Below are 26,988 nucleotides of genomic sequence, written 5' to 3' on the forward strand. Positions count from 1 at the left end.
ACAACTTTGCAAAAATAGATTTTCATCACTGCAATGCTTATATAATAAGAAATTAGGAGATAAAAGTCTACCAATAGGATATTGGTAAAATATGTCATGGTAATCCACATACAAAGACACTATGTCTTCATTATAAATAATGATGTGGATCAAGGATCACCACTTAAGATGACCACAGGGGCAAGATGTAACATAAATGAGTGAAGAGACTCTTTGGCAGACTTAGACAGCATGTGCCCCTTTTGAAGAGGGCAACTCCAATTAATTGATGCCAAGTAAGAAGTGGGGGAGGGTCTAGTGTTGTCAGTATAGCCAATATTTTAAGTGAAGTAAAAAATTGAAATTTTATGTGAAATCTCCTCATGTTTAAAAGTTGTCTATTGTTTAAAAATTTTTTGAAAAAGATTCAGTGACCAAATAAAATATGTCATGTATGGACTATTTTCAATTCAAAGGCTGACAGTACCAGTGTACATGCATATTGTTGACACAGAAAGATATTCAGGATGTACTGCTTTTATTGCTGTAAAAAGCCTGTTACAAAACAGCTTCTATAATATGATCTCATTTTTGCTAACAAAATAAACCAGAGAAGCCACTCTGAAGATTGGATTTGACCCTAAAATAAATACATGAATAAATATCCTTTGAAAGTCTGCCACCCTTTAGCTTGTCTTCTTGTCTCTCTGGTAAAGGCATGGATTTTTCCACAAGGAATTCAGGGAGGTGAAGCAGTCCACAGGTGAAACCAACCAATTGGTTGATATCAGGAAGGTTTTGTTTCTATTTATATCGCCTCTTTTTCATCATAAAGGACTTAGATATCCATGTTCCACTATTCCTTGTAACTACCGTGCAGGGGAAGTATTTTTTACAATGGAGGGTAAGGACATTTTCTGGTTACTGTATACCATTGGAAACCTACCTTCAAATGAGCTTGTGTGCTTTCTAAGCACCCAGTTTTAAACCTAGGGAGAAATATCATCATATCTGGTCCGTGGATGTATATTCTGTAAGACATTTTTGATATAAAAACTTATTTTCATTATCGCTCCTTTTTCCATTAATTTCCAATAAAAGAGAACGATAAAAGTGTTGTTTTATATCTTTACTGTCTCAGTAATGTGCAACATAAGCATAATAGTGTTAAGAAGTCAGAAATAACTTAACACAGTAGCCATAGAAGATGTTTGTATTTGCAAAAGTTCAACAATGATCTTCCCTAGCTTCCCCCAAATTAGCATATTTGTTAACCAAATTAATTAAGAAGCTTTTCAAAATAAAAGCAATGTTTCAAATAAATAAATTTTCATAACCATAGAACATTTAGTTCTGTTGGAGGTAACAAACATATTATACTCCAGTACTTTATGAAGATATTAGGATAAAAATTATCTGGATGCAATTATAAATGTACCCGAATTAGTCATTTGCTTTTTTGGCGTGTTTGTTTTTCTGCATGTGTTAAAATTATATAATAGATTTTTGTAATCAGTTAGTCCTTAAATCATCACAATGTTATCTGATGCACAGAATTTATATCATCTCAAGATGATGATATGATATTGTTTGGACGACGTCTTTAAATTTAGTACTATAAATTAAATGCAATGAAAGCCAAGACCTCCTCTCTGCCCATGTTTGTTAGAGAAAATGAACTCTAGATCCCCAGTTTGGAAGAATGAGACATTCTTACAAATCTCAACCTTGAAATTTCATAACTGAATATTGTTGTCACATCAAAATTCTAATCTCAACAGAGTTTTCACTGTGTTTCAGAGTGGGTGGGTATAAATTCACTTATGATCAGCTTTCCCAATGACATCACATCTGTTTAGTAAACTACAAAAAGCTTTCTAAAAATTGCTTTTATTTAATAAATATTTTAAAGAGTTCACTAACTGATCCTCCAGAAATTCTGATCAACTGTTTAGCTTTCATTCACTTTTATTTCTACTGTGATTCTTAGGAATTTGTCTAATCTATATTTAATCTATTAAAATATCTATGCATTGGTAACTTTGGCTTCCTTCCACAATAAGCTATGTTAAGATCTCTAAATTAAATGACAAAAGTAGAGAAATAAAATTAAACACAGCAACAGGTTATAGTAAGTGCTCTTTAGAATTTCAGATTAACAAATTTGTCCCAAAATGATAAGTAATAACTTACCAAATGAATAATGCAACACAGAATAGATTTTAACAGAATCTCAACCTCTCTCTCCCCTTCCCACTCATCTCTCTCAATCTTTCTTTTTTGCTCTCTATCTCTCTCTCTGTCTCTCACTCTCTCACACACACACACATACACACACTTCCACCCACATCCATACATGAGTGTGTACACACATCTCAGAATTTTAAAACACTGCTTCTAGAGGTTTTAACTTAGATAAATTAACTACATTAAAATACTGACGCTGTGAAAATATCTGTTTATGTCCAATATCCCATAGAGGGCATCTTCTTGTGAACTTCTAAAAATCTTATTAAAGAAAGCAAATCAGAAGGGAAAACCAGAGTCCTTGGCAGGAAGGCTAGGTGAAGGCATTGCTGCGGCTCGGGGTCACAGCTTCCCATTGTCCTCACAGCTCTCCTTCTCCTCTATGGCCTCCAGGCTGCGCTTACTCTTCACCTCAGCTCCACTGCTGGGGGCTTTACTGAGGCCGCAAGACAAACATGCCAGCTGGATCTGCTTCATGTTTTCTATGGCTTCATTCTTGGCGTTCTTCAACAGGTCTCCCTGGCCCTACAAACAAGCAGAAATAAACATCAAAGAAAAAAGTTACAGGCCAGGAAGATCCTAAGTGACATCATTCTATATGCTTCCTGCTATTGCTCAGCGAGGAAACAGACTCGGACTCGAGAGTGCTTTTGCCAGGTTTAGGCCGCATCTTGCATTATTGAGGGTCTTTGTAATTTAACTCAAGGACCTCAACCTGAGCTTTCACCGTTGGTTCTGTGATTGCCGGCAGCCCCCTTGAGATTCCTGTGGGAGGAAACACCCTCCTCTGAATGTATGGAGGACACTCAGCCCTTCCATCACCAGGGTTTGAGACTTTGCACATTGCTACAACTCCTGTCCCACCCAGCCCAGCATTCCTAAGCTTGGGAGAAAACAAGGAAAGAAGCTCTTCTTCAAAAAACCAAAAATTAAATCAGCTGCTTGGTGTACAAAGTCTTATTAAGCAAAATATCTTCCATAAAGTGAATCACACACCCTTATGCTTGGTGAGTTGCTGTTTTTTTTGTTTTTTTTTTTTTAATACATTGCATCATCACTGCAGTTTGCAGTCTGATAAGTTCCAGGTTACCCACATTCCTTCCATCTCTTCCATTATCCTCAAAACAATGTTCCCATCTCGTTGATGGAGGAGAGGCTCTGAAGGCTTAGTGTGTCAATCAAAACAAAAAAGCAAACAAGGATCACAGAATATCATCCATTGTCAGTTATATCAGAGCCTGAGTGATCTTTCTCCATTATCTTTTTTCTTATTTTAGTTCATTGCTGTGATGATCAAGAATGTATGCTGACACTGGCCCAGGGGGCGGAAGAAGTAAGTATGGGGAAGCCAGAACATGTCTCCACAGGGTACAGGCAAAAGAGGAAGCAGTTCTGTCTCCTAGCTTCATTCTCACGACAATGCATGAGAGTATGACCTTGAAACTGGAGGTTACACGAGCTGCTGGAGAGTTTCTGTATAAAGCAGAGACTCCAAGAAAAGATAAGTCATCTATTTTATGCATGATATGCTGTTTGCTCTCTTTAATTTGATGAAGGCTTTCACCTCAGGGTATATGAGAAAACTTGTATTTAAAATGCTTTGGAATATTTTCTCAAAATCTGTACAAGCACTTGCCAGTTCCATCTTATGTCATAATAGCTCAATCCTTCAAACAACACTTTTAAACACAGGATGAGTAAGGCTTTGTCTAATATTTTTGTTATGGTGTGCCTGTGTGCTAAGTAAATTCAGTCGTGTCTGACTTTGTGTGACCCAATGGACTGTAGCCTGCCAGGCTCCTCTGTCCATGGGATTCTCCAGGCAAGAATATGGAGTGGGTTGTCATACCCTCCTCCAGGGGATCTTTCCATCCCAGGGATCAAACCTGCATCTCTTACGTCTCCTGCATTGGCAGGCAGGTTCTTTACCACTAGCACCACCTGGGAAGCCTACCATATTTCACACACCACACTTAGAATTTAGACGAAGACTAAACTAGAGACTGAACACTCTAGGATATAGAGGGACTTTCAAAGGGAAAAATATGCACTACACCAACAGAACTTGGGGAGTATAGACAATAATAAACTCCCTTTGAAGGTTAAAAAGAAGGTTATATCCACCTTGAAAATGCAGTCCTTAAGCAATAATAATAATATAACATACAAAGTGCTTGCTCTCTGTGGTCATCCTTCATGCTTTATATATGTTCATTATTCAATTGTCACAACATCCCCACAAAATAGGCATTTTTCTTATTTTAAGTTTAGAGTAAAAAAACAAATAGAGGCCCAGAATGGTCCTCATTCCCAGAGTCACACAGCTGCTAAGTGGTAGAGCTGGGGTTGAAATAAAGTCTTGCAGTTGACTCCAGAGTCTGTAGCCTTAACCACGACCTGATATGGCATCTCTTCAAGGCAAGTTGTGCACTCTACAAAGCACATTAAAGCCTCCCAGTCATCGTTACCCTTGGAAAAAAGACAGATAAAAAGACAATCATTGCCCAGGTGGCACAGAACTTAGAGATGGGATCTACAGTCAGGAAGATAAGATGCACCAAGATATGTTGGCAGGGACAAAAGTCAGAGGATCTTCGTTGTGCTTTTAGCTCCAACAATTTCTCCCTGTGCCATTTTACCTCTTGTAAAAATGATGAAAACATTCTTCTGCCTTCCTCATACTTTTAAAGGTTAAAGAAAATATGTTGAAAAGCTGTTTGTGATTTAAATAATCACAAGTAAATATGCTATTAGGCGATATAAAAAGCAATTGACATAGTCAACTACTAAATAGTGGGAAATGGCAACCCACTCCAGTATTCTTGCCTGAAGAATCCCACGGACTGTAGCCTGTCAGGCTCCTCTGTCCGTGGGGTCGCAAGAGTTGGACATGACTTAGTGACTAAACCACCACCACCACTGCTAAATAAATGTCTTGATGTTGTGCACATTTTAATATAAATTTTACCAACTTATTTAAAATGCATCCATAAGGGTTTGTTTTTACTGAGATAGGTATACTGCTACTGGTTTTACAAATGCAAACATCCCTTTAAAAAAACAAACTGTATTAATAAACAGATTATACCCACACTCATTTTCAGAGTATTAGTTTTAAGTGCTCCCTTTGCTCTTAGTGTTGAAATTTTCATCAAGCATTTTTAAAGCATGACAAAAGCAAAGCTGGCATCTTTCCTAATTGCAAGAGAGCAGTGAAATACACAAAAATATCAAGCTTGATACTACTAATGCATGATGCTCTCATGTCTCTTTTCTGGCAGCAGGTTATGAAACACATCTAATTAATCAGCCAGAATGTCATCTCATCGGTTCTGAGAAGCGTCATCCAGGCCTAAAAGCCGGACTGTGCCAGTTTTGGTAAACAGAAGTCACTCTCTCTAGAAAACAAAGGTCAATTGGAGAAGACAGCTTGTGCCAGTACACAAAAACACAAGGACATCATCTCTGGATGACTAAGAGACAACACGTCCTGGGTACGTGATATAGGCAGGTAAAAAATGTTAGAAGAAAAATTAATCTATTAACTAATAGAACAAGAAAAACTGAAAGACTACATTATTAAGATTTACACTTAAATACTGATGTAAAAATGCTGTTTTCAATTTTCTTTTTAAGAAGAAAGCAGAGAGGTCATCTTTCTGTTCTGTGACTAAACTCCTTGAGTCCTCTTGATTAAATAAGCAGAAGCAGAAAAGACTCATTCTAGGCAAAACTGTGAAGAGGGTGAAGTTTACTGTTAACAACCCCCATCTTGCCATTCCTTTCCAGGGCTGGCTTCTTCCCACTATACGTGCAGTGATTTCTATTGACCAACCAGCACCCTTTCTCTACTCCATCTCACTTCCTCTCAAACTCCCTAACTAGGCAGCTTAGACCATATCTCTTCCCTTGAAATAGCTCTGTCCTGTGTATCATTTCCCACAAGGTATATTAGGTATTTAGATCACTGAGCTAAGCCAATTAAAGATACTAGTGTGTAGTATTCATTTAAGGAGTATTATAACTGGGCATTTCTAAAGAGTATACTTAGAAATTCTCCTCCAACAGAGGTCTTGGGAGAAAGGCAGAAAGGAGAGAAGCCCAAGAGAATTCATTTTACTTGATGGTATATAAAGCGTAACATCTCTTGGGAAAATAAATCTGAGATTGTAATGGCCTGGAATGAACAATTAATGGACAATCTGACCATTGAATACTCAACTTGAAAGAAATGTCAAGCTGTTGCCAACATTTCAATATATGAGCGATCTCAAGGGAATGTTTAGCATCTCTCCTCTAGTACTAGGGACACTTCAGGGGAAAACATGAGGACTGCTTCAAGCTGAAGAAAAGTAAAAGTAATAAAGGGCATCTCAGGCAGACTGATGCTGATGACTGATGCTGAGACAAGAGGGCTACCAAAAGCCCCAACAATGACCTCCACGGTTATTTGGCTTCCAAATGTCAGAGTCCATGCAAATCCCAACACACTTAAAGAGTAACACTTAGAATCATAGAAAACCATAAATCACTACAGAAATTTGAATCTAAAAATTAGTAATGATTAATGACTTTTTTTAAAAAAAGATACATTAAGCATTCATAATCAAATCTTTCCAACATCATTAAATTGCAGTTAAAATACATTATCTAGAAATCAAGAAATATGTGATGCATTTAGATTGCAAATGGGACTGATATACTACCATGCCACCACAATTTTTATTACTACTAATAAATTATTACTGACAATAAAAAGCAGAAATATACACACAGATGTAGAGAACAAATGTATGGACACCAAGGGGGGAAAAAGAGGATGGGATGAATTGGCAGATTGGGAATGATTATACATTACTATGGGCTTCCCAGGTGGTGATAGTGGTAAAGAACCCACCTGTCAATGCCAGAGCTGTAAGTAAGAGACCAGGCTTCGATTCCTGGGTTTGGAAGATCCTCTGGAGGAGGGCATGACAATCCAGTCCAATATTCATGCCTGGAGAATCCCAGGGACAGAGGAGCCTGGCAGGCTACGGTTCATAGTGTCACAAAGAGTCAGACACAACTGAAGCAACTTAGCATAAGAGAGATAACTAATGAGAACCTACTGTATAGCATGGGGGGTGGGCGGGGGGGGGAAGAAGGTACACTCTATTTGTAGGACACATATTAAGCTAACCTTAAAAATGCATTCCAATATTCAATAGGTGAAAATACTGTTTGATTCCACTTACACAAGGTACCTAGAATAGACAAATTCATGGAGTCAGAAAGTACATTGGTAGATGTCAGGGCCCAGGAGGTAGGGTGAGTGGAGAGGGGGATGGGGAGTTAGTGTTTAACAGGGACAGAGTTTCAGTTTAGGGAAGTGAAAAATTCGGGAGATGGATGATGGTGAGAGGTGCAAAACAATGTGAATGTACTTACAGCTGCTGAACTGTACAGTTAAATATGGTTAAAATAGTATGTTTTATGTGACATTTACCACAATAAAAAAAATTTTTAAACTTTAAAATGCTATTGCGATACTAAACAGAAGCTAATACTTATTGAGCACAATATACTAAACATAAACCAATTTGTACCCATTGTCTCAAAACCATAAAAGAGGCTAGAATTCTAAATGCAAGTCAGCTCTTAGCTATATAACAATACATTTTATCATCTATCAAAAGACGTTTAGAATTTGTGTTATTCCTGTTCATACTAAGAAAGGCAGTTTCCCTCCAGTGTTTGAAAACAGTCTAAAATAGTTTTGGCTACATTCTGGCAGAGTAACTTACAAAAGACATCCATGGTCTTTAATATCCATTTTTCCCATGAACTGCACAATTCCTTGTGATATCAGTGCATGAAAGAGCAGTCAAACATTATAACTAGTGTCCTTGTCATGTGTGAAGGAAATGTCTGGGTTGCCTCAGAGTACACCACAAATACTTAAAGCAGTTAATCAAGACTCTGGGAATAGAGAGGCCCTCACGTATTCACAGTGACACCCATAAACAAATGCAACACTGTCACCAGGCAGGCTTGTGTGACTATGTGTCATCACACACTCAGTGGCAGACAGATTCCCCTGAAATTCTACCCACGTGAGTGTCAACACCCACAGCTAGAGTCACCCCTGGATAATACTGCGGCAAAAATCAGCCACAGACAGTATGATGGTGTTAGTACCTCTTTATTTATTCCAGCTCCATTTGCTGGACATGACCATATTGTAGTGGGCTGTGCACAGTTAATAACTGTTCAAAAAGCATGCTTTTGAGGAATCTTTGTATCATCTAAAAGGTGTAAGTGTTTTGCTCCAAAGAGATACACACAACCATTACAGTGTCCTTTATTTGAGAAATCAAAATAGCAAATTAAAAATGTGTTGGTGTCAAAACAGATATATTTCTCTTGATGTTACATTACTGAAATATTGGGTAAAACTGTGCAAAGATGGCCTGGGATTCTTGCTCTCCAGAATGAAAGCCTAGTTATGTAGAGAATGTATACAACATGTTAGCAAGAGTAACAGGCACAGAGATGTAGCCATGGGGAAATTACGTACAAAATACCTCAACTGCACAAAAATAGAAGTTCTCATTGCAGAAAGTTATCAATACTCAGATTTATTATTTTTCAAGACCTTGTCAACCAAGAGGCATTATACTTGCCTCTTAAAAATGGGAATTTTTACCCTATGAACATTCAAGAAATATAGATGAGTAGTTGAAGAGTAGTTCTGGTCTAAGAGTATTGACTTAATGGAACTTTTTGTGTTATTCTTCTCCTGAAACTCTTAACTTAAAAAAAAAAAAAAGAAAAAACACTGCTTTTCAAATCTTTATCACATAAAGCATTAAACTATTTCCTTTTTATAGGAAGAAAAAAGTGAACTACAATGGACATGTTTACCTGAGCCATTAGATTTTATAATTTTTATACAGTTCAGTTTTTTAAATTATCCTCATGACACATTTTAGTATTTTTCAGAACTCCAATTAATCAAATATCTCTGAAGACTATGGAAACAGAACCTAAGTAAGTATTTTTAGTATCTGAGAACCTAGATCTGAAAGAAGAATAATTTACAAAATGTAGAAGATATTTCAAAAAAACTTTTAGAATAATTCAATGCCACAAAACATTAAAGAATAAAACAGAAAGACTTGTTTAATAACAACCATACAAAAGATTCTAAAAAATATGAAGTCATACTCTATTAATATTCAACATAATAAAAATTATGTTTGAAAGTTAAATTTGATGACATATCTTTTAAGACCTGGTAAATAAGATTTTCTTTTTCCACACGTCTTTCTCAAATAAGAATCTTTGTATTAACCATGTTTTTTTAAATTAGTTTTCAGTATAGAGTAGACAACTATTGTGTCATTGTGTGAGTATCCATATATATATAGAGAGAGAGAGTACTGGGCTTCCCTGGTGGCTCAGGCAGTAAAGAATCTGTTTGCGGTGCAAAAGACCTGGGTTTGAGCCTTGGGTCAGGAAGATCCCCTAGAGAAAGGAATGGCTTACTCACTCCAGTATTCTTGCCTGGAGAATTCCATGGATGGAGGAGCCTGGTGGGCTCCATGGGGTCACAGAGTCAGACACAACTGAGTTGACTAATACACTTAAACATATACAGTCCTATATGTAAATGAAGTAGTTTAACATTATTTAAATACTACTCACTAATAATAACATAATTGCATCACTTTAACAGAATGAAAAATAAAAATTATATGATCGTTTCAACAGATGCCTAAAAATCATTTGACAAAATTCTATATCATTTCATGAAAAAACTCTCAATAAATTGAGTATATATGGAATGTACTTTAATATACAAAAGGACATATGTGACAAGCCCACAGGTAACACCATCAGTTCAGTTCAGTTTAGTCGCTCAATCATGTCCGACTCTTTGTTACCCCATGGGCTGCAGCACACCAGGCTTCCCTGTCCATCACCAACTCCCGGGACTTGCTCGAACTCATGTCCATCCAGTCGATGATGCCATCCAACCATCTTATCCTCTGTCGTCCCCTTCTCCTGCCTTCAATCTTTCCAAGCATCAGGGTCTTTTCCAATGAGTCAGTTCTTCACATCAGGTGACCAAAGCATTGGAGCTTCAGCTTCAGCATCAGTCCTTCCAATGAATATTCAGGGCTGATTTCCTTTAGGATTGACTGATAGGATCTCCTTGCAGTCCAAGGGACTCTCAAGAGTGTTCTTCAACACTACAGTTCAAAAGCATCAATTCTTTGGCACTCAGCTTTCTTTATGGTCCAACTCTCACATCCATACCTGACTACTGGAAAAACCATAGCTTTGACTAGACAAACCTTTGTCAGCAAACTAATGTCTCTGCTTTTTAATATGCTGTCTAGGTTGGTCATAGCTTTTCTTCCAAGGAGCAAGTATCTTTTAATTTCATGGCTACTGTCACCATCTGCAGTAATTTTGGAGCCCAAGAAAATAAAGTCTGTCACTGATTCCCCATCTACTTCCCATGAAGTGATGGGACCAGATGCCATGATCTTAGTTTTTTGAATGTTGAGTTTTTAGCCAGCTTTTTCACTCTCCTCTTTCACTTTCATCAAGAGGCTTTTCAGTTCCTCTTCGCTTTCTGCCATAAGCTTGGTGTCATCTGTATATCTAGGTTATTGATATTTCTCCCTGAAATCTTGGTTCCAGTTTGTGCTACATTCAGCCCAGCGTTTTGTATGATGCACTCTGCATATAAGTTAAATAAGCAGAGTGACAGTATACAATCTTGACATAATCCTTTCCCATTTTGGAACCAGTCCATTGTTCCATGTCTGGTTCTAACTGTCAATAGTAAAAGGTTGAAAGCTTTTCTTCTAAGATCAGGAACAAGACAAGAGTGCCCACTCTCACTATTTCTATTCAGCATAGTATTGGAAGACTTAACCAGAACAATTAGGCAAGAAAAAGGAATAAAAGATATCCAGATTGGAAAGGAAGAAGTAAAATGATGACCTGATGTTTTATATAGAAACTCCTAAAGACTCCATAAAAATACTGTTAGAACTGATTAGTGAATTCAGTAAAGGTGCAGGATACAAAATCAACATAAAAATATAATCAGTTGTATTTCTATACACCTACAACAAACTATCAGAAAGCGAAAGAAATAAAATAATTCCATTTACAATAGCATCAAAAATAATAAAATACTTAGGAATAAATTTAACATAGGAGGTGAAAGATCTGTACACTGAAAACTAAAGGCACTGATAAAAGAAACTGAAGATAATACAAATAAATGGGAAGCTATCCCATGATCATGGATCACTATTACAATTAAGATGGTCATATTACCCAAAACCATCCATAGATTCAATGTGATCCCTACCAAAATTCCAGTGGCATTTTTCACAAGAAGAGAAAAATAACACGAAAATTCATACAGAACAAAAAAGATCCGAAATAACCAAAGCAATCCTGAGAGAGAACAAGTTGGAGGCATCATACATCTGATTTCAAACTATGTTACAAAGCTAATCAAAACAGTATGATTCTGTCATAAAAAGACACATAGACCAATGGAACGAAACTGAGAGTCTAGAAATAAAAGACTGTGCTTGTCTACTTAGTCGCTCAGTTGTGTCCGACTCTGTGTGACCCCATGGACTGAAATCCACCAAGAGCCTCTGTCCATGGGAATTCTCCAGGCAAGAATACTGGAGTGGGTTGCTGTGCCCTCCTCCAAATAAAAGACTAATAATATATTACTGTTGTTCAGTCGCTCAGTCATGTCCAACTCTTTTTTACGACTCCATAGACCCAGGTTTCCCACAGTGCAGGCGGATTCTTTACCAGCTGAGCCACAGGAAAGCCTAAGAATACTGGAGTGGGTAGCCTATCCCTTCTCCAGAGGATATTCCCAACCCAGGAATTGAACCGGGGTCTCCGGCATTGCAGGCGGATTCTTTACCAACTGAGCTACACACACCGCCCGAAATAAGAACGGTCATTTAAAATAAAATAATTTGTATTTCAACATGTAAACACCCAAGCAGGCATTCAGGCATACCTAATGAGGTAGATAGATACTTGTACTTACTTAATATGATTCATTAATATTTAAAAGAGAGATAACAGGACCAGATGCCTTTCTACACACATAAGATACAGGAAATGACAATGCTGATGTACCACATAGATACCAGTATATAAACAAATAATGGCAACAGACCAGACTTGCTTACATATAATAAAAGAAGGAAGGAAATAATCTTAATTAAGATAGGGATAATATGTCAAGACAAGTACAGAATCTCACCATGGAGAAAAATGTGATAATCCCACAAGTTAAGAAGTAAATAATGTTCCATACAGCTCATCACAGAGAAGGTAATGGCAACCCACTCCACATCTAGCCTGGAAAATCCCATGGACGGAGGAGCCTGGTGGGCTGCAGTCCATGGGGTCGCGGAGAGTTGGACACGACTGAGCGACTTCACTTTCACTTTTCACTTTCATGCACTGGAGAAGGAAATGGCAGCCCACTCCAGTGTTCTTGCCTGGAGAATCCCAGGGACGGGGGAGCCTGGTGAGCTGCCGTCTATGGGGTTGCACAGAGTCAGACACGACTGAAGTGACTTAGCAGCAGCAGCACCAGCACATCTCATCAAATTTGCCAAATCTTCAAAAGAACCTCAAAGGACATTTTCCTTGTGGTTGATAATATCAGCTTCTACTTCACAGGATACTGTGGAAGGCTTATCATGGATTATCAATAATAACAAAGTATCAAATCAAAACCAATATCTCACTTCAGGTTGTTCCAATATTACAATTACAGAAATTATACAATCAGGTAGACAGAATGCCCAGAGTGAATACGTTATTCAGTGATTTGGAAACAATATCTTTATTCATTTCGGCTTACCTCTCAGTAACTCCTTCTCATGTACTGGGCCTTTCACATAACTTCTTGTTAAACAATCATTTACAAAAGTCCTCTGATTTGTATTTTAGAATGTGCAGTCAGGCAAGACTCAAGAAAGTCTTGAAGGACATGGAGCAATTCTTCATTGTTTTGCACCATCCTGCACAGTGTAGGAAAGCCAACATTCCTGGCCTCTCCCACTAAATGGCAGGAGAATCCCCCTCCCTCCGAAAGTCACCTCTACAATGTTCTTAAATACCCTCTAGGGGGCAGTACTATGCCTATTAAGAACCATCAGGCTAGAATCTGGGGATACCATGTTGAGCACAGATGACCCCCAGCCACATAAATCTTAACTCTAGTAAGGGATATAGGCATAAATCAAAAAGTCACAAAAACAAATTTATGCCTAATTGCAAGTTGAGCTACGTGCTTAAAGGAACGGGATGCTGCAGGAACAGGTAGTCTAGGGTATTAGCCAAGGCTTCCCTGTGAAAGTGACAACTGAACAACAGCTTGAAAGATGGAGCGGCATCTTCATTTCTTTCCTGGCATCTTACAATCAGTGAGATACGATGTGAAGGTCTTTTGATGCTCACCTTGAATCTTTAATCCTCCTACAGTCTTACAGATACAGATAGCATGGGAGGTGATTGGTCTAGAAGTATACTGCCTCTATGACACAGCACCAAAATTGTCTGACACATCCCATTTTTCCTTATATTTCATTACTTAGAATTTATTTGTTTCCTTGAAATTTAAACTGGGAAAAAAACATTGAAAGTGGAAAATACTCAATAAAGTTTAATTTAGTGACAGCGTCATTTTGTTCCACCAAGTAAGAGCTCTCAGTCAGTATTTAACATTTTTGAAGAATAGCTATAATGTTTTCATAACTACATGGATGAAGAAATGGACTCAAGATAGCTAAATAAATATATTTCCCAGGTTCGCACAAAAACAAGCATGAGGGAAATAACTAATAATGTCTGCTTCCCAGGATAACAGATGGTTTTTCTTCACTGCATTATTTTTCTTTGTATTTAGGTACATTACATGCTATGCTGCACATGTCATCTAATAGATTTTAGAAATGTAGAGAAGGAGAAAATAGCTTAAGACTTTTTGATTTAAAAAAGAATAAAAAGTCCTTTGAGAAAACTTGTGAATGTCCTTAGCATAAATACTACATTGGTGCTCATACTTTGATATCTGACCTTTTCCTTCAATATGGGTACAAAGTTTGGAATAATATAATAATTTTAATCTGAGCCAAATTTTCAGAAATTTGCAATACAGAAGCAATGATAGAAGATTCATGAGTAGGGAAAGTGTGGAGAAGATGATTGGTTTTCATTTTAGAGAACACTGTGCCACCTGTTAGACTCCTTGAACAAAAACCCACCAAGTATTAGCAAGGTCATTTGAGGCCTCAGTTTTCTCATCCATAAAATGACTATGATAATTGTACCCATCTCCAGGGTTAAAAGCAAGATTAAGAGAGATAATACATGTGAATCGTTTAGAACAATGCCTGGCATACATGGTAAACACTAAAGGTTGTTAGCTATTTACTATTAGTCCATAAACTGAAAATTTAAAGCTTTCAGTAAATGCAATGTTTCACTATCAGTACCATTATAAACATCTATAGATGTTATAGATGTCTACTGTATTTTACCTTCTAAAATATAAGGAAACATAAAGTAATTTGAAGCTTAAAAAAAGCAAGTTGGTAAAGTCAGGGGGAATAAACCATTATTGAGAATAAAATTCAGGATTGATCACCCTTAGCCCCATGAAAAATCTCATAATGTTTAAAATAAAAAGAGTAACAATTGCATTCATGTGGGAACTTACCTTGGAGAATCCCAGACCCTATAATCCTCCCCCCTCTGAAAGTTTATTTTTTGTAGTTTAGAAGTTACAACATTGTTCAGTGTAAAATGTGGAAGCGCTGCTCACTACTGAGATTAAAAAAACAGCTGTTTCATTTAAGCCAGACGAGAAATTTAAAATGAACTGAAGTTATCTGTCACCGAAAAAAAATTAATGGCAAGCATTATCTTTTGTGACAGACCTGTTATATTTCTGAAGATACCAGAAGATAGATTTCTGCACGGGTACTCTGTTTAAGAAGCCATCTGTCTGCTTTGGGCAAATGACTGTGAGCCTAATCCACTTACAGAAAATGTCAACAAAATTGCTTCAACACCACCGAGCTGAATAATAGAAAACCCTAAGCTAAACCTTAAAAGTATGATTCCACTGCAGAAAGCTTTATGAATTTATGTTTGTGCGGTGATACTGATATCCTGAGAATTCTCTTGCAGGCATTTTGACAAAGAACCATTCAATAAAACAATAAGAAGCCACTGCCTGTTGATTTCCCTGCTCTTTGCTTCCCATTATTGAGGTCATCTGCCTTTTGTCAACAGCTCTAGTTAGAAAGGACAAAAGAGTAACATCAACCTTTAGCAAGGTGACAAAGGCTATTAATTGTACTTTAAATGAAACTTTAGTAATAGATGGTCATCATCACAAAAAATATATCATAATATCTCAAATTAACTTTCCTTGTATAATGAATGACTATCTTGAGTGCTGCAAGCCAAACACAGCGTGAGCTTCTCTTAATATAAAAACCTCTGTTTTGCCAATTCATGCAATTTTCACTTTAAAAAGATTATCTACAATGGCCTGAAAGATGTAGGATGCCTCAAACCTCAGAACAGACAAAGCCTAGAAAGGTAGTTACTAATATTAGAAGGATATTTTTTTAAATTCATTCTGGAGTTCACTTGGTAACGTTTTAGTTTAAGAAATTACTGATAGCATTGCTTAAAGTATTGGCTTTTTTATTCACCCAAAAGATAAATCTCAAAAATGCCAGAATAAGAGTGTAGCTACATTAATAAAAGAGTGAACATCAGATCACAAAATGGTTTCAACTGCCTAGCGGTCACAGTGCTGAGACGTTCAGTAAGTGGCTTCTTGTGACATCTGGCCCTGCGTTGCACCACTCCAGGGGCACCTTTCACACTGTTTGTGTGAACAGCATCCCCTGCAGCCCAATGACAGACGTACTACATCTGGTCTAGACCTGCCCTCTACCAAGGACACTTATTCTTTATTCTCTGCCAAACCATAATGCTTTTACAAAGGCTGAAACTAGTCCCCTTTAGGAGTGCATCATGGCGTGGGCCGAACTGGCCTATCCAGTGGCTCTATGGGCACCCATTTACATGGGCATGACTTCTAGGTTCGGTGTTGGTTACAGCGGCCAAAGAGCTATCAGCAAGACACTGTCAAAGGTCAACCACCTTGTACGCTCCACCCATTTCTTTATTAAATGAATTGGGCTACTTTTTATTAACAGTTAAATCGAGCTGCAGCCAACTCAGCTCCCTCCACAGTGACTGTTTATAGAGATTTAGTCATTAATGAAGTATTCACTGTTGATGGCCCAAATCCAGTAGCACATTTGGTTAAAGACCAGATTACTGTTACTCCAAGAAAATGTCAAGACCTGCGTTTGCTGATCTGAGACTTTCTCAAGTTTCAGATCTCAAACTCAAGCCATCCACAATACCAAACTATTAGCAACACATTTTCTTCATGCTTTTTAATGTTTATTTCAAAAATCATGCTACTCGCAAGTTAACATAATAGCATCTAAATTTCTCAGTTGTCCATATTATGTCATGTTGGCATAATCAACTTATCTATTGCTATCCATCTATCTGTGTATACTTCATCCTGTATACCTCAGTAGGCATGTCATGAAAATAAGGATTCTATATAACTACAATACTATCATAGCCCCCAACAAAGCTGGCATTCATTCAGTCATTTAATTTGAAAGCGGTGCACTTAAATTTGCTCAAATGTACCAAAACATCTTTTACAGATGTTTAAAAAAATCCAGAATCCATTCAAGTTTCACATTCTTAGCATCTTGAAAATAATGATCCAGCTATGTGAGTGAGAGCAAAAGCATGAGTGACAGGAGAGTGCCTGGGGAAACTTAACGGGCAAGTTCACAGCAATAAGTACTACTTCCTTAAAGACATACATTTATCTCCACAGCTTCACTCCTGTCCACTCCCCAGAATATGCACCACTAAATCATCACATACACTTGTCAAAACATTTCTTCTGAATGTCAAATACCATCACTCTTATATTCTTATTTTTAAATCAACTTTATAAATACAGACGCCTGGAAAAGTTCACTGTACATTCACTAAGCCCATTCAGTTTTATGAATGTCATGCTGTTCTTCCTAGGAAAGCCTCAGATTTCTTCCCAGAATAGATGACTCTGAAAATCAAACTATCAGAAACTTCAATTTCAATATTTCAGTAGCTGGTATATTTTTAGGCCTTAGCTATACAAACCAAAAAATTCTTCCACATTTTTAGAGGAACTTTAAATTATCCCCAAATTAAGGATCCAGAACTCCATTTGACAAGCCTTGCATGACCTTGTCCAAGACCACAGACTCCTTCTAAAAAAACAGCACCAGGCTGACCTTGAGCTGGATGGCTTTGCTCTGTGCTTTAAAACCCATCTCCCAAGAGTAGCATGGAAACATATACACTAACATATGTAAAACAGATAGCCAGTGGCAATTTGCTGTATAACTCAGGGAATTCAAACTGGGGCTCTGTGATAACCTAGAGGGGTGTGATGGGGTGGGAGGTGGAAGGGAGGCTTAAGAGGGAGGAGACATATATATACCTATGACTGATCCATGTTGATGTATGGCAGAAACCAACACAATATTGTAATTATCCTTCAATTAAAAATAAATTTAGAAAAAGATTGGAAAAAGAAAAAGCCCACTTCTCAGCCGTGACTGGTTAAACCAAGCATCACACTGGGCCAAGAGTGGCCCATCAACAGGGGATCAGTGGCTGATGAACTGGCCTGACTCCAGGCAGCAGTGACAATAATTAGTCAAACCAATTAGATGAACTCTCCCAGAAATTGAGCCTGGAAAACTGGAAAAGCCTTAGCTGTTGTTGTTGTTGTTCATTCAGTGAGTCGTGTCTGACTCTTTGCGACCTCAAGGACTGCAGCACACCAGGCATCATCGTCCTTCACCATCAACCCAAAGCTTGCTCAAACTCATGTCCTTTGAGTCAGTGATGCCATCCAACCATCTCGTCCTCTGTCTTCCCCTTCTCTTCCTGCCTTCAGTCTTTCCCAGCATCAGGGTCTTTTCCAATGAGTCGGCTTTTTGCATCAGATGACCAAAGTATTGGAGCTTCAACTTCAGCATCAGTCCTTTCAATGAATATTCTGGACTGATTTCCTTTAGGATTGACTGGTTTTAATCTCCTTGCAGTCCAAGGAACTCTCAAGAGTATTCTCCAACACCACAGTTCAAAAGCATCAATTCTTTGACACTCAGCCTTCTTTATGGTCCAACTCTCACATCCATACATGACTACTGGAAAAACCATAACTTTGACTATACAGACCTTCATTGTATAGTCAAAGGTATGACTTTTGTGAGCCTTAGTTAGTTGCTAACAAAAAGAGGTGCTAGAAAAGAGAGGAAAGAAAGAGAGGAGAGAGCTGAACCTAAGGCCACAGAACTAGAGTGAAAATTCCTAAATTCTTATTCCTAAGAGAGGAAAAGATAACACAATGCCCTAAAGCCTGCTCACACTGTCATGATCTTCTAGCCACAGTTCGGTGAGGCTGCCCATTCTGTGGCTCCCCTTCTTCCCAGGACATGAGTTGCCCACATTGTCACAGTCTCACCTGAAAAAGCCTGAATGAGTCCCTGGTTCCCTGTAACTCAAGCCAAAAAAAAAAAAAACTACTGAAACAAAGTTAAAAGCACACTTCTGCCCAAGCTAAGGCTTTCTTAAGCTTCTTGTAGAGAAAACCAGAATCATCAAAAAGAAAGGACAGGGATTATAGCTGATGCAGTGCTGCTGCTGCTAAGTCGCTTCAGTCGTGTCCGACTCTGTGCGACCCCATAGACGGCAGCCCACCAGCTTCCCCGTCCCTGGGATTCTCCAGACAAGAACACTGGAGTGGGTTGCCATTTCCTTCTCCAATGCATGAAAGTGAAAAGTGAAAGTGAAGATGCTGAGTCATGTCTGACTCTAGCGACACCATGGACTGCAGCCTACCAGGCTCCTCCGTTCATGCGATTTTCCAGGCAAAAGTACTGGAGTGGGGTGCCATTGCCTTCTCCGGTGATGCGGTGCAGTGCAGTGCAAAGATGATCAACACATCGTGAATCAGCTGTGTGACCTTGGGAATATCATTCACTCCTGTGAGGGGCCGGTTCCTGCTCTATTAAACATTGAACGGGATGAGATGTTCTCTGAGTTCACCTTATATACCCAGTGTCTATCATTTACTAATTAGGGCTCAATTCAAAATCACTGTGTTAAAATTCATTACCTCATTATTTTAAATAAGACAGACTGTTCAGTGGGAAAGAAATAAGGAAGCAATAAAAGTGCTCTGTTAGGGAAAGAACAGAGGACTGTGGAAAACACGTGACAAAGATCCTAACCCTGATGGCAGGGGGGCAGCGGGGGGTGAAGTCACCGCATCAGAAAATGTCTCCTGAAGACTTGGCACCTGAGCTCACAGCAGGGGCGCGGGTGAAGGGCCCAGTGCAAGTGTGTGAACAAAGGCTCCCAGGGGGCAGTAATGACAGCAGAGGGACGGCCTTATAACTGCTCAGCAGGACAGTGTAACTGGTACCTCCAAGAGGAAAGTCCAGTGTGGCTGGGGTAGCGCTCAGAAGAGGAAGGTGATGAGAGGCAAAGCTGGAATGGAGGAGGTCACAAACAGCTCCACAGGGGAAGGTAAGAAGTTTGCAGGAGGAGCCATGGAAAACCATGGTGGGGCTTTAAGAAGGCAGAATGGCCATGACCAGACCTTTAGAAAGGTCTCCCAGGTGTTGTGTTCTGGAGTAGGACAAGAGTAGATGGGGAAGGAAAGGTTCTTCACTAACCAGAGTGATAAATAACTAAGGCAACAGCTATGGGAATGGAGACCTCTTAGGGAGATATTTAGGAGGCTGACCAGTGATGCTTGGTAACTGCTTAGAAGTGGAGGTTTGGGGAAAAGATCAAGGATTACCCCAGGACTTTATTTGGCTTGCTGAGAGTTGTCATTCACTCATTCAAGTAGGAATAGCAGAGGTGTCATGGAGGGCAGGCAGGAGATGTGGGTGGAGATGAGCACAGTTTGAGCTGACCTCTTCATGGCTGAGAGACCTCCAGAGTACAATACCTGATAGGTAGTTGGGAGGGATGGGTGGGGAGTGGCGGTCATCTAAAAGGGTAGGAAGAGACACTTGGACCAAAGATATACACTTTGGATTCAATAGCATAGAGGGGGCAATAGAAACCATTTGCATGGACAGTATGACCCAGAAAGAGGGGATGGAGTGAGAGAGCCTAGCCTAGAACCCTAAGAAACACCAGAATTTAATAGAAGAGTAGAGGAAAGGTAACCTGCAAAAATCCTGAGATGAAAAGCCAGAGATGTAAGAGGAAGGCCAGGAATGTGCAGAGGATATCCCCTAGATCAAGGAAAGCAGTGATGCAAGAAGGAGGGAGTGATCAGCCCTCAGAATGTTCCCAAGTAGTGAAGGGAGATAAAAGCTGACACACATCCACAAGATCTCGTGACAAGAAGGTGACTGGTGACTCTGGTGAGAACAATTTAATGGAGTGTCAGGGAGCGAAGACAGATTAAAGTTGACTAAGGGGTGCGTGGGAGGTAAGGAAGTGCATACAGCAAGTATAAACAACCTTGTTAAGAAGTTTGGCAGTGTAGGCGAAGAGAGAGATAGGAAGTCAAGTAGCCAGAGGGGAGCTGAAAGTATGTATAGAAGCCATTTTTTATGCATAAACACAGTCAAACTGAACAATGAACTGTGAGAAAACAAAGACAAAACATGAAATGGAATAACTAAAAGCCTCTCCTTCTTGGACTGATTGTTGTTCTCATTTGATTTTCATAGTGTCCTAATGTTCCTTGTCCTTATTTCAGAGCCTGTTATTTGTATGAAGTGAAAAAGTTACTCAGCAATTAAACATGTAAAGCATACTAATTTAAATATATCAATAAATCTACCTAAAAACTTAAAAAAGCAGGGATTGCATATGGCCTATGCATTCAACTACTCCTGAAAAATGAAGTGTTCTCACATTGTCCACCAGGTGGCTCCCCTGTTTGAGGCTTAGGTAGGAAGCTTCTGTCTGTCCACAAAGTCTGTTTCAATGGTTAGTAACGGCCTTCTAACACCATTTGGTTAATTCCTCTGCTTCCATGAGGATTCGGACCTCAATCATTCTAAGTATGTAAGAGTGACCTCAAATAAATTCTGAGAACTTACAATGTCATAACAGTTATGGCTCTTCAAAGCAAAAAAAAAAAAAAAAAAAAAGGTATCAGCTTTATCAATTTGGTGAAAGGAGAAAAAACTAATTGTAAAATGTTCAATAAATTTGTTTCACATAACAATAAATAGGTTAAAATATAAATGTCTCTTTCATGTATAAGGCAGTAACTTTATACTTGCTGTTTGGATTTTAACATGCATAACTTAACCTAATATGATGTAAAGCTCTCAAGTTTAAATAATTTGTTGATAGCTCTAAGACATAAAGATTTTTCCTCTACTTGAAAGGAGTTATTAGCATGATTTAGCATTCAGGACATATTATCATTATGCATTTACGATGTGGGTTGAAGGAGATCAAACCAGTCGATCCTAAAGGAAATCAACCCAGAATACTCATTGGAAGGACTGATGCTGAAACTCCAATAGTTTGGCCACCTGATGAGAAGAGCTGACTCATTGGAAAAGACTCTGATGCTAGGGGAAAAAATGAAGGCAAGAGGAGAAGCGGGCAAGAGAGGATGAGATAGTTGGATGGTATCACTGGCTCAATGGACATGAGTTTGAGCAAACTCCGGGAGATAGTGAAGGACAGGGAAGCCTGGCATGCTACAGTTCATGGGGTCACAAACAGTCGGACAAGACTTAGTGACTGAACAACAACCCCATGGACACTCCTCGTTGCCCTTCTCCCATCCTGCTGTGACTGAAACACCAACACTAGAAATAACACGGGAGAGGGGAGGGCAAATGTTAGTTTTACAACTACCAGGGTACAAAGGGGTTAAGAACACACCACCACACACACACATACACACACACACCATACTAGCTAAAACCAGTTTTCCTCAGTTGCCTATCTTTTTAGGAAACAGTTTATCATTTTTAACTTGTTAATAGTGCAGCATGAATGTTAGCACCTCAGATTTGGAACCCAAATGGAAATGAGAGAAGCACCAAGATAGGGATGGCTCCCTCCACACGGCGCCTTGGAAAATCCCCATGACTGTCCCTGGGGACAACACATCCGTTGTGTTACTCCTTCTTTACCCCTCTTTCTTTGTTTTCTGAGTAACTTGAAAAAAATCATAAAGGTTAGCCTCTGAGCAAAATCACCCTCAGGAAGCAGGAACCACCATAGGATATTTGGAGAATTGCAGAAGGTTGTTCATGGCTGGAGTACAGGGGAAAGTGAAGATGAATACAAGAAAAATAAAAGCAGTGTTATGGTCATTAAGGAAATGACCTACTTAACAAGGCAAAACAACCTCATCAGAGACAAATTAAAGGAACTGTATATACCTAGTCAGGGCTTTAAAACTTTGTTACCCTGGAGACTTGAGAAGCTGCATTCCTCTAAGGAAAATATTTGTTTATTTCACAGAGGCATGTTCATTGTTCTGCTTATGTAAAAATGTACGTCATATCTATTCAGAACAAACACCAACACATTCTAGCCATCTCCTAGCGCTATCCCCTTAGCCATTCTTCCTTGTCCTTCAACTTTCCATATTTACGTGTTGGAGCAGCCAGGCTGACACCTGCCAGACGATGTTTCAGCACTGAGAGAAATCAATGGGTCCTGGCAGCCGTCTCGGCTCCCTTTAAAGGGTGACCTTTAGGAGCGGCAACAGAACCATATCCTCCACCATGACATATTATTTTTTTTAATCCTCAGTTTCAGGTTGCATAGTTTTTAATAAAGTCTTCCCCTAATGTCAACTTCAAGGGTACTGAACCATCACAGCGGACTTCCTTCCTCTCTACCCACATTTCAGTTTCTTCTTTTTTCCCTTGTACTTGGAAAAGTGGAGCTTGGCTGCAGTGAAGTTGACATTAGTTCTCCCGGCTGTGGAGGGTCCAAGCGCTGCTAGATTATTTTAAAGGAATAGTTTCCAACATTTCTCATCTCTATAAACCACAGAAGGTTTATATTATATAGTCAGGTTTTTTTTAAATAAAAAGGAAAAAATATCAAAAGCCTGTAGTTACTACAAATTGCTCATAAATATAAAAATGAAAACTCTAAGAATGCTAAACCTCAACATTCATAATACTAAAGGAAAAGGAAATCTATCTCTAGTTTAAAACCAAGCCCCATTCCTCATTTTGAAGACCAGACTAACCTGAGATTTGTACCTTGCCCTGAAGCCAAAAGTGGGCTATTTTGTTCCAGATAGATACTTTTGTCCATATATATGTGAAGAAATAGATACAGATATCTTCTGTTCTCTAAGGAATTAACAGTGAAGGACTCTGTTACTTAACTTTGTAATACTGGTATAACTCTGTAGCCCAGACAATGTTTGCTAAAGAACCTTTCTGCAATGATGGAAATATTCTATATCTCTACTGTCCAATATAACAGTTACAAAGCACATGTGGCTACTGAGCAACTGAAATGTGACTAGTGCCATAAAGATAGAATACATAATTTTCTTTAATTTTATTTATTTTCACTTCAATAGATATCTGTGGTTAGTGTTTTTCACACTGGACAACATGAGCTAAAAGATCATCCCAACCTTCAGCAATACAATGAATTAAGTAAAATTATTTTTCACTCTCTCCAACCTCTTTCCTAACAGGACTGGCCACAGTTAGAATTAAATAACCAACTATGGCTTGCACGGGCTTCCCTTGTGGTTCAGTGGTAAAGAATCCACTTGCAATATGGGAGATCTGGGTTTGGAAGAACCCCTGGAGATGGGAAAGGCTACCCACTCCAGTATTCTGGCCTGGAGAATTCCATGGAAACGACTGAGTGACTTTCACTTTCATGGCTTGCACTTTTTAGCATTTGCATCAATGATGAGAATGCACACTTTTTGAGTGCAGTGGCTGCCTCTGTCATGGGCACAGCTGTATCCTCAGCAGGCAGCACAGAGCCTTGCTCAAAACAAGCCTCCAAAGTATTTCTCAAATGAAAGAATAGATTGGGTGCCATTGACTACACATTCATCTCAACTTAGTATTTCCCAGGACTGTTGACATCTACCTCCCACAAAATCTCATTTCCCAACTTTTTAATTCTAGTAAGGAATAATCAGTTCACCCAAAAACTAGCCCATCCTTTCATAACAAATATATTGTCCCCTACCTTTTACTCAGCCCCTTTTTAACAAGAATTTTCTAGAGGATGACCATGATACCAATAGCAATTTCAAGGTCAGGTGGAGTGATAATAGGTGATCAGTTCAGTGCAGTTTAGATGCTTAGTCATGTCCAACTCTTTGCGGTCCCACGGACTACAGCACGCCAGGCTTCCCTGTCCATCACTAACTTCTGAAATTTGCTCAAACTCATGTCCATTGAGTAGGAGACGCAATCCAACCATCTCATCCTCTGTCGGCCTCTTCTCCTCCTCCTCTTTCCCAGCATCAGGGTCTTTTCCAGTGAGTCAGTTCTTAACAGCAGGTGGCCAAAGTATTGGAGTTTCAGCTTCAGCATCAGTCCTTCCAATGAATATTCAGAACCGATTTCCTTTAGGATTAACTGGTTTGATCTCCTTGCAATCCAAGGGACTCTCAAGAGTGTTCTCCAACACCACAGTTCAAAAGCATCAATTCTTTGGCCCTCAGCTTTCTTTATGGTCCAACTTTCACATCCATACATGACTGCAGGAAAAACCACAGCTTTGACTAGACTGAACTTTGCCGGCAGTAATAGGTATATCAGTGATACATTAATACCTGTGCTGTGCTTAGTCACTCAGTTGTGTCCAACTCGTGGCAATCCCATGGACTGTAGCTCACCAGGCTCCTCTGTCCATGGGGATTCTCCAGGCAAAAATACTGGAGTAGGTTGCCATGCCCTCCTCCAGGGGATCTTCCCAACCCAGGGATCGAACCCAGGTCTCACACATTGCAGGCAGATTCCATCTGAGCAACCACGGAAGCCCTGTATATACCTATTATCACTCCACCTCTCCAGGGAGGCAGGAGCCAATGGAATAATAACAGATATATTTATATATTTGGTGGGAGACATGAGCCAGTGGAATTCTTCTAATCATCACCAAGAAGATTGTCCTATCTACCCATATCCAGAACAAGTCATGCAACTACACACACCCTCACATCACATTAAAATGCATTCTAAGTAAATTATAGTTTGGGCCAATGATCAATAGAAAATTGTGACATGTTTTTTCCTACTGGGTTTTATATTAGAAAACTCCTTAAATTTTACAATCTTTTTCTTCCTGGGTTACTGCTATGGACTTTCATCTGTTGAAGCCTTAATCCCCAACATGATGGTATTTGGAGGTGAAACTTTGGGGAGGTAAATAGGTTTGAATGAAATAATTAGTCCCCATGATGAGACTGGTGTCCTTATAAAAGGGTGAAGAGTCAGACACAACTTATCAACTGAATAAAAAATTTAAACTCTCTCTCTCCACCATGTGAGGAAACCAGAAAGAGGGTTCTCACCAGAAATAGACCTGTTGACACTCATCTCAGACTTCCCAGCCTCCAGAACCATGAGAAATAAATATCTGCTGTTTAAGCCACCCAGTATTCTTGTAATAGCAGCCCAAACTGATAAAGACAACTACTGTATTAGTTTCCTAGGGCTACCAAAACAAAGAAACACAGACCAGGGACTTCCCTGCTGGTCTAGTGGCTAAACTCCACACTCCCAGTGCAGGAGGCCCATGTTCGGTCCCTGGTGGGAGAACTAGATTCCACATGTTGCAATTAAGAGTTCACAAGCCGCAACTAATGCCCAGTGCAGCCAAATAAATAAATAAAATAAAATATTTTAAAAATTAAAAAAAAAAAAACACAGACTGAGTGGCTGGATTAAACAACAGAAATTTATTTTCTCACAGTTCTGGAGGCTGGAAGTCAGATACCAATGTGTGAGCAGGGTTGGTTTCTTCTGAGGCCTCTTTCCTTGGCTTATTGATGGCCACCTCTTCCTGGGTCCTCACAGGTGTTTCTTCTGGGTGTCTATGTTTAATATCACCTTCCTATAAGGACGCCAATCATATGGGATTAGGGACACCCCTCCCCAGTGACTTTTCATTTTAATTTAGCTACCTCTTTAAAGGCACTATCTCCAAATAAGGTCACATTCTGAGGTTATGCGCATTAAGACTTTAACATATGCATTCTGTGACTCAAGGTTCAGGATGGGGAACACATGCATACCTGTGGCAGATTCATTTTGATATATGGCAAAACCAATACAATATTGTAAAGTTAAAATAAGATTAAAAGAAAAAAGATGACTTCTTATATACATCCAATCACATTGGAAACCCATGTTTAAAAAATTTGGGGGATAGTTTGCCTATTGTACTATGAACAAAAAGCCCTTCTCTGCCCATCTGAAGACTCCCTCTGCAGTTATAGAGTTGCTAGTTTAGGCTTTAATTATTATTATAAAGTATGGCTTTACTATTGTTGATATGTTTTTTCATGTGTTATATGTGAAACAGACAAGAAACTGGTGG

At 39.0% G+C, this 26,988-nt stretch overlaps 1 protein-coding gene across 4 annotated transcripts in view; it reads right to left on the reverse strand.

The window, feature by feature from the left end:
- Positions 1 to 500: 500 nt before the first annotated feature.
- The window catches only part of PLCL1 (phospholipase C like 1 (inactive)), a 367,382-nt gene continuing 340,894 nt past the window's right edge, over positions 501 to 26,988 (reverse strand). For 3 of the 4 annotated variants that reach the window (XM_086347364.1, XM_086347374.1, XM_086347395.1), the window contains one exon: positions 501 to 2,751. In XM_086347364.1, the coding sequence (XP_086203490.1) occupies positions 2,569 to 2,751 (183 nt within the window). In that variant the 3' untranslated portion in view covers positions 501 to 2,568. The remainder of the gene's footprint in view (positions 2,752 to 26,988) is intronic. The other variant, XM_086347385.1, reaches the window with a different exon arrangement.

Source organism: Bos grunniens, chromosome 2, assembly GCF_055505025.1.
Source record: "Bos grunniens cultivar Pamir isolate PY7600 chromosome 2, Bosgru_T2T1.0, whole genome shotgun sequence".
Classification (NCBI taxonomy): domain Eukaryota; kingdom Metazoa; phylum Chordata; class Mammalia; order Artiodactyla; family Bovidae; genus Bos; species Bos grunniens.